This window comes from Dasypus novemcinctus, chromosome 24, assembly GCF_030445035.2.
Source record: "Dasypus novemcinctus isolate mDasNov1 chromosome 24, mDasNov1.1.hap2, whole genome shotgun sequence".
NCBI lineage: Eukaryota > Metazoa > Chordata > Mammalia > Cingulata > Dasypodidae > Dasypus > Dasypus novemcinctus.
In genome coordinates, this window is record NC_080696.1 from 38,044,028 (window position 1) to 38,058,072 (window position 14,045).

General features: G+C 47.5%; 2 protein-coding genes across 6 annotated transcripts in view; one reads left to right on the forward strand and one right to left on the reverse strand.

Annotated features, from left to right (window-relative positions):
- ACSS2 (acyl-CoA synthetase short chain family member 2) overlaps positions 1-8,527 on the forward strand; it is a 55,113-nt gene extending 46,586 nt beyond the window's left edge. For 2 of the 4 annotated variants that reach the window (XM_058286964.1, XM_012523834.4), the window contains 11 exons: positions 1,201-1,338; positions 2,389-2,559; positions 2,874-3,007; positions 3,203-3,335; positions 3,416-3,472; positions 3,665-3,745; positions 4,895-5,003; positions 6,326-6,394; positions 6,719-6,895; positions 7,475-7,549; positions 7,672-8,527. In XM_058286964.1, the coding sequence (XP_058142947.1) occupies positions 1,201-1,338; positions 2,389-2,559; positions 2,874-3,007; positions 3,203-3,335; positions 3,416-3,472; positions 3,665-3,745; positions 4,895-5,003; positions 6,326-6,394; positions 6,719-6,895; positions 7,475-7,549; positions 7,672-7,799 (1,272 nt within the window). In that variant the 3' untranslated portion in view covers positions 7,800-8,527. The remainder of the gene's footprint in view (positions 1-1,200; positions 1,339-2,388; positions 2,560-2,873; positions 3,008-3,202; positions 3,336-3,415; positions 3,473-3,664; positions 3,746-4,894; positions 5,004-6,325; positions 6,395-6,718; positions 6,896-7,474; positions 7,550-7,671) is intronic. The other 2 variants (XM_058286965.2, XM_058286966.2) reach the window with 1 other exon arrangement.
- A 411-nt stretch (positions 8,528-8,938) lies between these two features.
- The window catches only part of GSS (glutathione synthetase), a 32,137-nt gene continuing 27,030 nt past the window's right edge, over positions 8,939-14,045 (reverse strand). For both annotated transcript variants that reach the window (XM_058286969.1, XM_058286968.2), the window contains exons 10-13: positions 12,533-12,727; positions 12,017-12,098; positions 10,413-10,602; positions 8,939-9,479 (exon numbers count right to left, since the gene is read on the reverse strand). In XM_058286969.1, the coding sequence (XP_058142952.1) occupies positions 9,356-9,479; positions 10,413-10,602; positions 12,017-12,098; positions 12,533-12,727 (591 nt within the window). In that variant the 3' untranslated portion in view covers positions 8,939-9,355. The remainder of the gene's footprint in view (positions 9,480-10,412; positions 10,603-12,016; positions 12,099-12,532; positions 12,728-14,045) is intronic.

Consider the following 14,045-nt stretch of genomic DNA (forward strand, 5'->3'; position numbering starts at 1 on the left):
TGACTTGCCCAAGCTGGGAAGTAGCAGAACTGGGATTGGAATTCATTTTAGTTTTTGGATAAACTGAAGAAATTCAACTTCACTCAGCAGAGAATAGACCAAAAGAACAGGTTGTTCAAAGACAGGATATAGCCAGGAAAGGAAAACCATTTTGAGGGGAGTTTAAGAAATTCCAGGATAACAGACCTGAAATAGTTATCAAGGCACTATGGTAGAAGGGCACATTGCTCTACTGGAAGGAGAAATCCATCTTGGCCCTTTACCAACTTGAAGCAAGGCTTTTTGCTGAATGAAACTTGCCCCCCTCAAGTAAAAGTCTCTGAGGGACACTATACAGATACCAATAATGTAAAGGCAGGGGCAGTGCTAGGGAGGAAACTCCAGATGTGGGTGGAGTCCAGACATGCAGGAAAAGGCAGTTGGAACAAAATCTGTTGACTTCTTTTGCTACCAACTAACAGTCAGGTGCCTGCCTCATCTGTGGGCTCTGACTAATCTTGCATTTCTGAATTGTGGGGTGTCCACATCCCTGCTGGTGAGCCACTGGTCCCATAATTACATAATGTATGTATGCAGACCTGTGTGTGCACATTGTCATTCATCCAACAAAAATTTATTGAATGCCTTTTGAGTGTCAGAAACTTTGCTAGGCATTGGAGCATAGCAACAACAACAACAACAACAAAAAATCAATAAAGACAGACATGCCACTATTGTCATAGAGATCAATCCCTAGTTGGGAAAGAGTAATCAAGTAAACAACTAAATTAAAGGACTGGAAATATATGCAGTGGGGGAAAGGAGCATGGTGCTGTGATCAAGAATAATAGCAGGGGTGGGATGGGAGGTGGGACTCTACCAGATACTGTTTAGGGAAAGCCTCTCCAAGAAGGTTGACATTTAAGCTGAGAATTGAAGGATGAGAAGGGACCAACCAAGGGGCTCTCCTCAACCTGAGACCAGGTAAAGGGAGTTCTAGGTTAGAGGTGGGGGGAAGGATGCAGGTCTGGAAGTATCCAGGAAGTCTGCTCTTCTGTTCCATTCTACCTTTGCACGGCCCTTTCTCCTTTCCTCCCCTGGCTCCCTTTCTCATCTGCCAGTTCCACTCTAGTCCCTCCAGATGCCAGGTAGGTGTGTCTTTGGCCCATCTTGATCCATTTACAATTTTTCCTTGCCTGTTTCTATGTCTTTCCCCTGCAGATCTGCTGGAACCAAGGGGTTGACTTGTGGTGGCATGAACTCATGCTAGAGGCAGGGGATGAGTGTGAGCCTGAGTGGTGTGATGCTGAGGACCCACTCTTCATCCTGTATACCAGTGGCTCCACAGGCAAACCCAAGGCAAGTGTGTGTGTACTATGGAGGGGTGAGTAGTGAGTTTCTGAGGAAGCATGTAATGACATGAATTTTACTATACAACCTTGAGTTTCAGCAATGTCATATTACTTTTCTAAATCAAATTAAGATATAAATCCTCATACACAGTACTTACGGCAAAAAATAAGTGGTGAAGGCAAAGGGTGGCTGCAGGGATCCCTCCTGGGCTCTTAACTTGACAGCTTTTAGAGTTCAGTCGCTTCCACATGCCACACTATTAACTTCTTGTCACCTTCCGGGGCTGGGAATTGGCTGCCACCATTTCTGGAAACACTTAAGAAAACTCTGACTCTTCCATTGATTTGAAAACTATGTCCCATGCTACCTTCCACTCAACCCCATCCCTAAATTTTTATCTCTGTGTGCTTTAGACTATCCTTCAATGGGCTGTACAAGCAGAATTTTGGCCTCTCCTTCCTAGGGATGAGATAGACATGGAATAAGCAAAGAGAATTATTTTTTGCTCCTTACTTATTGACTTACTCTGTCAATGTGTAATTGAATGTGTGTATACAAATACCCAACAGGGAGACTATTAGATGTGAATGTGCTTAAAGTGTACACGTGTGAGAGTGATGTGGATGACTCAGAAATACTATCTGGGGAGCAGATGTGGCTCAAGCAGTTGAGTGCCTGCTTCCTGAAAAAAACAAACAACAAGATAAACAAATGATAAAACCAACTTGGATGCCCATGTGGCTCAGTGATTGAGCACTGGCTTCCTGCATAGGAGACCCCCAGGTTCAACCCCCAGCCCCTGGTACCTAAAAAAAAAAAAAAAGAAATACTATCTAAGGCTATAGATGTAAGGATGTGAATGGACAGACTACATGTATGTGTGGGGTGGGTTAAGAGATGAGATGCGAATTTGGAGAAAAGGAGGTGGAAGAAAGATGGATGTTTTGAAAGGGGTGATGGCAGGGCCAGAGTCCTTGAGGAGGATCTTCCTCTAGCTTTGCCTCCAGCCTCCATTTGGCCAGTGGGGGCCCAGTCTGATGCTTCATCTTCCCACAGGGCGTGGTACACACAGTTGGGGGCTACATGCTATATGTGGCCACAACCTTCAAGTACGTGTTCGACTTCCATGCAGAGGATGTGTTCTGGTGCACGGCAGACATTGGCTGGATCACCGGCCATTCCTACATCACTTATGGGCCACTGGCTAATGCTGCTACCAGTGTTTTGGTGAGAAGGGAGCTGGGACCCACAGCTACTGGCATAGAGCTGGGGGGATGGACAAGTTGATCTTGGGGACTACCTCCCAAGGTCACTTGGGTTAGAGGTAGGGGGACTTATACAATGACCTGTTTCCTGGACTCTGGAGAAAGAGGAATCCTGAGGGAGTTGTGTACCCTGACTGGGAAGGTCTCTTGGCTTTTCTGGTCAGGGAGTAAAGACACTGGGATTGGTCAGAAAGGGCAAACTATTGAGTATGGGGGAATGGTAGGGAAATGGTGGGGGCTATTGGGAAGGATTGGGAATGACCAGCCTGGGGTTAGTTTGAGGGGATCCCCACATACCCGGATGTGAGCCGCCTATGGAGCATTGTGGACAAGTACAAGGTGACGAAGTTCTACACAGCGCCTACAGCCATCCGCCTGCTCATGAAGTTTGGAGATGACCCTGTCACCAAGTGAGACTCCTCATCAGCTGCTGCCCATGGGTGTCCCTAGAACTGGGTGCTGGCCTTTGTACATAATCTCTTCTATCCCATTGTCCCAACCCCCTGGCCTGGACTAGGGGAGGGGGCAGGAAAAGATCCCAGACATATCTTCCTGGCTTCCAGTGATACTCAGAACCTTCCTCTCTCCCCACTCTCCTGCCCAAGGCATAGCCGGGCATCTTTGCAGGTGCTAGGCACAGTAGGTGAACCCATCAACCCTGAGGCCTGGTTGTGGTACCACCGGGTGGTAGGTGCCCAGCGCTGCCCCATTGTGGACACTTTCTGGCAGACCGAGACAGTAAGTGAGGGCTTCAGAGGGATGGGCTTAGGGACCAAGTGGAAGGACTGACTCAAACCCCTGATATCTGCCTTCCACAGGGTGGCCACATGCTGACACCCCTCCCTGGTGCCACACCCTTGAAGCCTGGTTCTGCTGTGAGTGAGGCCTTTAGCTAGTCTTGGGCTAGGCAGGGGTAAGGGCTTGGGGTATTTGGCCTAGATAGAGGGTGGAGGATTGGACTGATATGTCTGTGAGGAAACTGAGGTTCCGGGGTTCCTTGGGAGAGGTAAAGAGTTGAGTTAGAGTTGTTTCATTCCTCTCCTTGCATCTGTCTCATTTGCTTCTAGACCTTCCCATTCTTTGGTGTGGCTCCTGCAATTCTGAATGAGTCTGGGGAAGAGCTGGAGGGTGAAGCTGAAGGTTATCTGGTGAGGCTCTGGCTGTTGGGATCTTTGAGGAGGGTGGGTGTGTAAGGGTCCACAAAGGGGTACTGTACTTTGCTTCACTTTCTATTTAGTCATACTATTTAGTTACTTTACTATTTACTCAGCTTGGGGCTGAAGCTCCGTGGTTGGAGGTTTGTCTTCTGTTGAGAGATCCTGTGGGGATCCACCTGGATACTTTGTCTGCATCTCTGCCTTCTGGCTATTAGGCTCTAAAGGTCCCTTTTAGAGTCTGCTCAAAGACTCCTAAGGCAACTTTTTGGGTTTTGGGTCACCTTTTCCTTGGACAAAGATTCTAGATTCTAACATAGTGCAAAATCATGTAGGCTCTAAAGTCAGCCTGTCTAGATTCAAATCCCAGTGCCTCCTCTTCTGTGACCTCAGATGAGTTACCTAACTCCTCTGGACCTCAATTTACTCATTTATAAATAGTACATTTCTCTCCTATAGTTGTTGGATTGCTTAAAGTAGATAATCCAAAGGGTTTAACACAGAACCTAACCGTTAGTGCTGGATAAATGTCAGCTGTTGTGATTGTTGTTTTAATACTTGTAGGGATCTCAGAGTTCACTAGGCCCCACCTTCCACCCCCATTTCACTTTCCCAAGAGCAAGTTAGTAATAGAGGCAGGACTTGAATCCAGGCCTTCTGACTCTTAGTTCTGTCTATCCCATCAATCTGCTGCCACGGAATATTACTGATTGTGGCAATAACTATTTGCTCATGTATGGTTCCCACTTTTTTATATGAATGTTTTAATTTGCATCAGATCAGACCTACTTCCTTGAGGGATTACCCAAAAGGACACTCAAATGTACTAAATGTATATCTTTAGCAGAATCCTTTGCTAGGCAACTTCCACAGACTATTTAATTTAATCCTCACGATAACTTTGGGAGGTAGAATCATTTTCTTTGATTTACAGATTAGCATCCTAAACTTCAGAGAGGTAAAGTCACTTACCAAGGTCACAGCTGTAAATGGAAGAGCTGGGATTGTCTATCTTCAAACCCTGTACTTTTTCTACTTCTTATGAATGGCATTCAGAACATTTCCCCTTAGATTTGGCACAGCTGTGATGTCTTCCAGTGAGACAGTATAGCAGATGTGACTTGTGTCTTCCTGCCTGCCCAGGTGTTCAAGCAGCCCTGGCCAGGAATCATGCGCACAGTCTATGGGAACCATGAACGCTTTGAGACCACCTACTTTAAGAAGTTTCCTGGGTACTTCATGACAGGAGATGGTGAGCCCCCACCCCACACCCCCAGCACATATCCCTTTCCCTTCTGCATTCAGAAAGATTTGGTTAGGGGTGAAGAACAGAGCGAGGAATGTGCCATCATGCCTGTGTCTGGTGTCTAGGCAAAGCGACAGAGAAGTCTGTAAGAGTAGTAATGACTATTTCAGGAAGGGAGTCAGGATGGTGCCATCTGAGATTTGATGAATGAGGAAAGAGGTTCTTTTCTTCATTGCTTCTGTTTTGAAAGTGATGAGACATGTTGCAGTATGTATTACCCTGTGAGGTGTGCCCCCATGTTGGAACCTGGGTTTGTCCATCTGTCCATCTACCAATCCATCCACAAATTTTTACTGAGCACCGCCTATGTCCAGGCAGTGATCTAAGCATGGGGAATATTACCATGAATAAAATAGGCAGTCTCTGCTTTCGTGGAGCTTATATTCTAGTATGGGGAGACATTCAATAAAGCCAGCAAACAAAATAAGCTAATCTTAGGTAGTAGTAAGTGCTGTGAAGCAAAATAAAGAGCATACTGTGATAAAAAAGTATCTGCAAGGATGGCCACTCTATGGAGGATGGTCAGAGGAGGCTTTTCTGGAGTGACATTTGGGGAGTGACCTGAGGGTGAGAAGGAATCAGGTATGGGAAAATCTGAGTAAGAGTGTTCTGGGCAGAGGGACACAACTTTTCCTGATTTAAAGAGAACAGATTTCAGTTGGGTATATTAATTATCTATTGCCAGGTAAAATAACCCCAAACTTGGCAGCTCAAAAGACCAAACATTATATTATCTCACATAGTTTCTGAAGGTAAGGAATCTGTTGAGTGCTTGCTGGGTGTCCTGGCTTAGGGTATTTTGTGGGTTGCAATCAGGCTCTTGGTATGAAGGTTTGAATGAGGCTGGAGGACCCAACTCCAAGCTCACTCTCAGGGCTGTTGGCAGAAACCCTCAATTCCTCACCATGTGGACTGCTCACAACATGGCAGCTAGTTTTCCCCCAGAGCAAATGATCTGAGAGTATGTACAACCAAGACAGAAGCTGCCGTGTCTTTTATAACCTAATCTCAGAAGTGATATCACATCACCTCTGCCATATTCTACTGGTCACAAAGATCAAGTCTAGTACAAGGATAAAGGGGACTACACAGGAGTATGAATACCAGGAGGCAGAGATCATAGGGACCATCTTGGAATGGAAGCAGGAACACCTGTTTGGAGGCTATTGCGGTGGGTGTGAAGTTTGGTAATGTGGATTGTAAATTCCTACTTTGGGGTATTTATTATGTTGTACATTTTTTGGTGTGTGATCTTACCTGTTTCCCAGGCTGCCGGCGGGACCAGGATGGCTATTACTGGATCACTGGCAGGATTGATGACATGCTCAATGTATCTGGTGAGGGCCAGGGACCACTTCCCCATCTCACTAGCCCTGTTTCCTGGCAACTCCTGGCCAAAGCTTTCCAAGACAGTACAGTCCTTTGGAGTCTGGCCTTCAATTCTGGGCCCTAGGTTTAGAGGAAGAGGGACATACACAGGAGTGTACCTAGAGGAGGGGAGCTAGGATGGTGGAGTAACTGGAAATATATTTTGTGAGCAATGGGTGAAGGGTCTTCCCCATTTGACCAGACTTAACTGCCCTATGAAGACAGGCAGAGAAGGGGATGGGCTGAGGCAAGGACTGGGATCTCTTTCATGGTACTTTTTTTCCCTTCACAAGGACACCTGCTGAGCACAGCTGAGGTGGAGTCAGCACTTGTGGAACATGAGGCTGTGGTGGAGGCAGCCGTGGTCGGCCACCCTCATCCTGTGAAGGGCGAATGTCTGTATTGCTTTGTCACACTGTGTGATGGCTACACTTTCAGCCCTACCCTCACTAAGGAGCTCAGGAAGCAGAGTAAGGAGCTTCCTGGGCAGGGGCTGCAGGGTCTGTCCTAGTAGGCCAGTTGACATAGCAAGCTTTGGGTAGAGGCTGGAGCAAGCTGCTCCCTAACCTGTGAACAGAACCTAGGAGGCCCCAAGAGCTAATTGCTTTCTTTTTGCTCAACCTCCTGTATGTCTTTCTACTAGGATAGTAATAATGGCTAACATTTACAGAATACTTACTCTCGGCCACCACTGGGCTAAAAGTGCTTAAATTTAGTTCCTACAATTACCCCTATAAAACAGATCCTAAAAATGTTCTAAAGATGATGAAACTGAGGCTCAGAGAATCACTTGTCCAAGGCTACACTGCTAGTAAGGTGGGGTTTAAACCCTAGCAGGCTGATTCCAGAGCCGGAGTTCCATAAGGTTGGATTAAGATAAAATGAGAGTAAAGGGACAATTTGTTAAAAAGAGTCAGACAGAGGCAGTGAACCTGAGAATGACTGTGGGCAGGGCCATGAAAAGGAAATAAGTGGGGAACAAAGCCATCTCTATCTTGGTTTCTGGGAGCCTAGTCTTGAAGAAACGCTCAATGATTTGTTGGTTACAGTTAGAGAAAAGATCGGCCCCATTGCCACACCGGATTACATTCAGAATGCACCTGGATTGCCTAAAACCCGCTCAGGTATATTCAGAAGCCCCTCCCCATCCTCTGACATTGGTGGGGTATGTGCGGATGGAAGCCTTTGCCAGGGCTGGGGTGGGTCAGTGCTGCCATGAGGTAACCAGAAGCCTGTGGTTCTCCAGGGAAAATCATGAGGCGGGTACTTCGGAAGATCGCTCAGAATGACCGTGACCTGGGGGACATATCTACTGTGGCTGACCCATCTGTCATCAGCCACCTCTTCAGCCACCGCTGCCTGACCAGCCAGTGAATGACTTTACCTTCATCCAGGACTCCCCTGCTTGGCTCTCCAAAGTTTTGCCCATCCTCCCTGCTCCCCATTCAGGAGTCCTGAGGGCCAGTGCTGACCTATACCACCTCCCTTGACCAGCTCTCTGGGTCCAAGAACCAGCTTTGCCCCTGGGTGGAGACAACTTCCTGTGACTACCAGGCAAATGGGACAGAGCCCAGATCAGCCTCAGATTGCTATGTCCCCAACTGAAAGAGCCCTTGGAGCCTAGAACAGGGCCCAGAAAGTCATGTTCCCAATCTAAGTTAACAGTGCAGAGGGCAAGTGAGGGCCTAGACTGAAGCAGGGAAGCAGCTCTGTAATCGTATGTCAGCTCTCTCAGGAAGCACCAAGACTTATCTTGGGCACACACTTGCCCTTACAAATGCCTGGTTTTGAGTCCTGGAAAAATCAGTTACTTTTTTTAAACACTTTGCTGCTTCTGTACTAGGTCTGAAATCTCTTTTGTGCCAGACGGCAGTGCTGTTGCCCACTTGCTCCAGGGACTGACAGGAGGCTCAGTCGCCAGAGGGTTTTCAGATAATCTGCTTCTTTGAAGGAGTATGTTCCTAGGATCAAAGGAACTTGTCTTTTGTTCCTATCCTCCCCTCAACAAAGTCCTGTTCATCAACACTCTCAGATGAAACTCTTCTTGCCTCAGTTGTGTTCAAGTTCTGTGGTTGTAGGAATAAAGTCCGTGACCGTAACAAGGTGGTGACTTATTTTCTTGGGTATCTTAATAGACTGTATACTCATTAGCTGCTCTGGTTTGTGTGGGGAAAGGGGAGTGCCAACCCCAATATCCTCCTTCCAGAACTTGTGGATTGGGCAGACCTAGGCAGAGATTTACTCAGGCCCTTAGATAAGTCCCTGAGTTGAACATGAAGTTCAAAGCTATTGAAAACCCAGTTTACAACTATAGTTGCCCTCCTTCCTGGGCTCCTACCAGGGACCCTCTCTCCTCCCTCAGATTCTGTGGAAGCATTAAGTTGGAACATCAGGGTCTAGGTCTAATCTAGGAGATTCTTATTACAGCCCAGTCACCTCCTCTACTCCAATCCACCTTAATTCAGTTGACCCAGAGATAGCTCCTCCTTCCCCTATATGCAAAAATCAAGAAATCACAGGACCAGCAATATGGTTTTATTTAAGGCAGACTTGGGGAAAGGCTATGTCCCTCCATTCCTCCTCCTCCTCTAAGTTGGACCCTGGGGCTTGCTGAAAAGGCTGACAAGGGGCTGATATGAGGGTGGCAGGGTTTATGGAACCTTACCTTAGAGAATCCACCCTTCAGCTATACCCATACCTCAAGGATTTGGGGGTTTCTAGAGCTCATCTGAGGGAAACACAGCTTTTCTGGACCTGAGATGGAGAGCTGGGAGAAGATACCCAGCATTCACCCTTCCATAAAGATCCTGGAGATCTCTGAAAGAGGCCAGTCCTCTCACGGTGGAGGACAGGCAGCCTCTCAAGAGGGCTAGGAGAGGAGACAGACAGAAGATCTCCCGAGAGAAGTCTGGGCTGGTCTGGCTGTGCCCTCATGCTGGGTATGGATTGTCCAGGACTGCTACTCCTGCTGCCACACCACCGTCTGCATGCTCGATGGCTTTGGTTCGAAGCAGATGCCCCACATGCTTGTTCATCACAAGTGTTTTTCCCTGCCTACAGAGATGGGGCAGGAGACACAAACCTCAATCACTGGATTCAGGCTCCAAATGTAAGACCCTCCTCTGTTCCCTGGCAGTTTATGGGCGACTGGCAACTTCTAAGAAAATGCTATGATTTTGGAGTCTGATTTGGGTTTGAGTCCTAGCTTGGTTTCCTCAATTTAAAATAAGGGTAATATCCCTTATTTAGAAAGATGAATATGTGATTTAAATAAGATAGGAAAATCACTTAGAATGATGTCAGGCTCCCATTCCATGCTCAGTAGCTATGAATTTCCTTCTCTACCTCTCTCTCAAGAGGGCTTTGGTGATGGTGGGAAGAGGCAGGTGGAGATGATGCAAGTGGTTACAGGGGGAGGTTATAGAGAGGGCAGGCTTGGTAGAGAGCAAGGATGGATCTGGTATCCCTATCTCGCCCTGACCTTGGAGTATTTTGCAGGAAGCACTATGAGGGAGCAGGAGCTGTTCCCAAGTCTTCCCATGATTTCTTTATTGCTCAAATCCAAACCTAGGATGGGTCACTCAGCTTTTCAAAGCCACTGATTATCCTCTAGTTGGCCTATCCCATCTTTCCCCAGACTCCCCAGAGGTCTGGGAGCTGAATCCAGACCTCTCTTCCTTTGGATCCTCTTCTAGTCCTGGGTTGGCAGACCATATTTTATCACCCCTCTTGATATAACTTAGAATTTCCTTTATGGTTGCAAAGCACATCTCACCTGGGCTTCATTTGATTGCCCTGTAAGGTAAGCCAGCCTTGGGTCCTTGGCCTCATTTTATACATAAGGAGACAGGTCACACAGCTAGGGACTGGTGGAGCTGAGACTGAAGCCCAGGATTCTTGACTTTCCATCCAGTACTCACTACAGGCTCACATGGCTAGCACTCAGGCAAGGAGATGGTAGAAAGACCCATCTTCTGACTGGCTTACCTAACATAAACCCCAAAGATGCCCAGTTCTGAGATGCACTGGACCACTCGGGCAGGGCTGCCAGGCCTTAGCAGGCAATTCCCAAAAGGCTCAGGTTCAATCTTCTCCATGAGGATGTAGGAGGCTCTCTCCTCGCTGTCCTTCAGTCGTTCCAAGGCCTGCACCATCTCCTCCCCGTACAGGTTGTTACCTGCAATTCCAATGACCAGTCACCCTGAAAACTGCCCACCTCTCCCTCCCCATGCCCTCACTTCTGGAGCCATGTGGGCAAGTTTGAGTGGATTGTCTGAGACTTGTCAGCAGCTTCAGTGAAGCCAGTGCAGGTCTGGCTCTTAAGAAGGAAACATGAACCTTGACAGAAGAGCCTTTACTCATATATATGAGCATACCTTCTACCAGACTGCCTGCCTTGGTTCTCCTCTACCTGTCTATGGCTGCTCCTAACTCCTCTTGAATGTTGGAGTTCTCCAGGAACCCATCTTCCACATTTGTATTCCATGTACACACTTTTTTCCCAGGGAGACCTATTCCAATCCCAAGGTTCCATCTTATACCCTAAAAGCTGTTAACTCGAAATTTTTAACTCAGGCTCCCTGCTCTAGACAATGGATGTTCCACAGGCCCCCCCAAACAAACTCAAGATATTCAAACAGAACTCATTACTTCTGCCTAAACCTGTCTCTCCTGGACCTTCCTATTCCCAATCAGGCAAAAGGCATATCGCAGTTGTATTTAACCCTTCTCTCTCAATTGCCTGTGTCACTTTAATGTCTCTCCAATCTGTACACCACACTGCCATAGCCCTAGCTCAGGTTCCTTATCACTCTTCTGGACACCTACACCAGCTGCTTCCACGTTTTTCTCCCATATCTGCCCTCAGTCTAAGGCCATCCTCTACAATGACTGAAACTTGATCCTGGATCCAATCATGTGTCACTTCACTCCTTAAAACTCTAATGGCTTCCCATTATTCTCAGGATAAAATCCTTTCTCCTAACAAAAATTCAATGCACTTTATAATTAGGTGCCAAACTACCTTTTCCAGCCCAAATCCCCACCTCCTCCCATCTTCCACATTATACTCCAGCCTCACCAGTTACTTATTAATCTCTAAACATACCATGTTTTCATGGCCCTGTGCCTTTGCTTATGGTTATTCCTTCTGTATGGAATGTCCTTTCCCTTTATCAACCTGGGAAACTCCTGCTTATCCCTTAAGTCCAAGATCATTATTCATCTCCTCTGTGCCCATGAGGCAGACATGATCCCCGAATTTCAAATTAGGCAGGAAGACAGACATATAAGCCAACCGCCTCAGAAATACTGTCCTCACCGCCCCCACCCCACTCTCCTTCCCTGCATTCTACCTCAGGTACCTCAGACTAAAGTTGTCAAACCTTCCCATGCTGGTTAATTAGATCCCCTGTGCCCCACAGCACTAGGACACATGGTCTCTTACGACACTGCCCAAGGTAGGGGCCTGTGTCGATTCCTCACATATTCCCCAGAGCCTAGAAATGTGCCCATACCAAGTGCCCATCAGCACTGGGTCAGCCTGCCAGGCCTCTTTCACTGCACAGCTCTGCAAAGGGGAAACCACCTACCTCCACCCTCTCTCTGGGGCTTTAGCACAAACCGGCTAGGGGCAGTAAGGGCCTTGGTGATGGCCTGGTCCCCTTCTTCACCCTGGCAGGAGGTAAGAAAGCAGTTAGCAGTCTGAAGGACAAAGAGACCAAAACTAATGTCCCATTGGTCAAGCAGCATCAGAGGAAAAGTAGGAGATGGAAGAGCCATAAGGCCCTTCAGGTTGTACACTACTATCTGGATGGGACCCCCAACAAACGCCCTGAAGTAGCAAGTGCAATGAGAACAGGGCTTTTTCTGATAACAACTCAGGGCTCTGCAATAATAGGCCTAGAAAATGGGTGCAGAAATTCCCTTCCCATCTCTACCTTTGCTGAGGGATCTTACAATGGAATTCCAACCCCCATCTTCTCATCATGAGGCTGCCCTCTCCAGGCCTGTAAGGATGCCAGCTCCAGCCTCCCCAGTATTTTGGGCTCCAAGTCTCTGCCACCTCAGTAGCCTGTGGTAGGAGAAAGACGGGGCTGCCCACACACCATGTCCAGTGAGTAGAGGCCAGCAAAGGTGGCACGGAGGCGGGCCACAGCCTCGGGTTGGCCAGGTAACAACACTTCCAGCACGCCCACCCTGCTCAGCTCCTGCTGCACCTTCTTTGTCCCAGCCAGCTGGGTGGCAATATCGGGGCACTTGACAGCACAGGACCTCTCCAGCAACAAGCGTGCTTCCCAGTTCTGTAGAGGGAAGAAGACAAAAGGAACTCTATTGCACTTCATCTGACCTTTACTGAGCAGCCATCAGGTACCAGGTATCATGCTTTATAATTTCATATTCTTTATCTCCCAGGATCATTACAACAGCCCTGTGAGGCAGGTGTGATCCCTCCCAATCTGTAAGAGTCTCGTCCTCAGGGAACTCAGAGTCTAGTACAATGACATGACTACAATTAAAAGCCAAAAATGGCAAAAAGTTTAAGGGTGTAAGCAAATTGATGAGGGCTTTGAAGGGGATGGGCCACTTATGTATGAGTTCAGCTTCCCCCCGCACTTTAAATAAAATCCAAACTCCTTACTATGGCCTACAAGACCCTGAAGATCTAGCCCCTGTCCACTTTTTCAACCTCGTTTCATGCCACCCCCCACCCTGATTCCCATGTTCCAGCCACAAGAAACATATTGTCATTCTTTAAACACACGAACCTTATTCCCTCCTTAGGGCCTGTGCATTTGCTAATTTTCCCTCTGTCTGGAATTCTCTTCCTTCTGGCTTTTCCCATGGATGGTTGAAGCCTTCTCATCCTTAAGTCTCAGCTCAAAATCAACTTCTCAAAGAAGGCTTCTCCGACCACTCTATTTAATGCAGGTTTCCCCATAATTCCCTATCATTTCACCCTATTGTTTCATTCAAAGAAGTTACCCCCAACTAGAAAAAAACATTTCTATTTTTGTTTCCCTTTTTTTTTTTAGGCGGTACCAGGGATTGAACCAGGGACCTCATACATGGGAAGCAGGTGCTCAACCACTGAGTTACACCTGCTCCCGTTTATTTTCTGACATCCATCTCCCTGACCAGAGTTCTGTAAGGACTGGACCCTTGTTGTCTGTCTTGTTCCGTATTGTGTCCCCAGTGTCTAAGCAGTGCCTAGCACTTTGTAGGTGCTCAATAAATATTTGTTATTGTTGTTGAATGAGGTGAAATTTGACAGGTGGGGCCCAATGGGGAAGGCATACTCAGGCTACCAGAATAATCTGAGCAAAGGCCTGCAAGTGGGTAATCACAGGATAAGAGGTCTGCTGTGCCAGGAATTTAGAGAGGCAGGGGAATAGCAGAGGATCATGTGTCCCAACTCTGGTCCCATTCTCAGGCACTTTAGAAGTCTGTGCTTGGCTCCAGACCACAGTAATCTGCCCACAGCAGGATCAAGGCTATGCCTGAGCAGTAACTTCTCTCCCCCATGCTGTTGTTCCTTTGAGACAGTTGGTCTACCTGCAGCACCTGAGCCTAGTCTTCTCCAGTAACCCCAGTCACCTAACTCCTGGGCTGGCCTTCCAG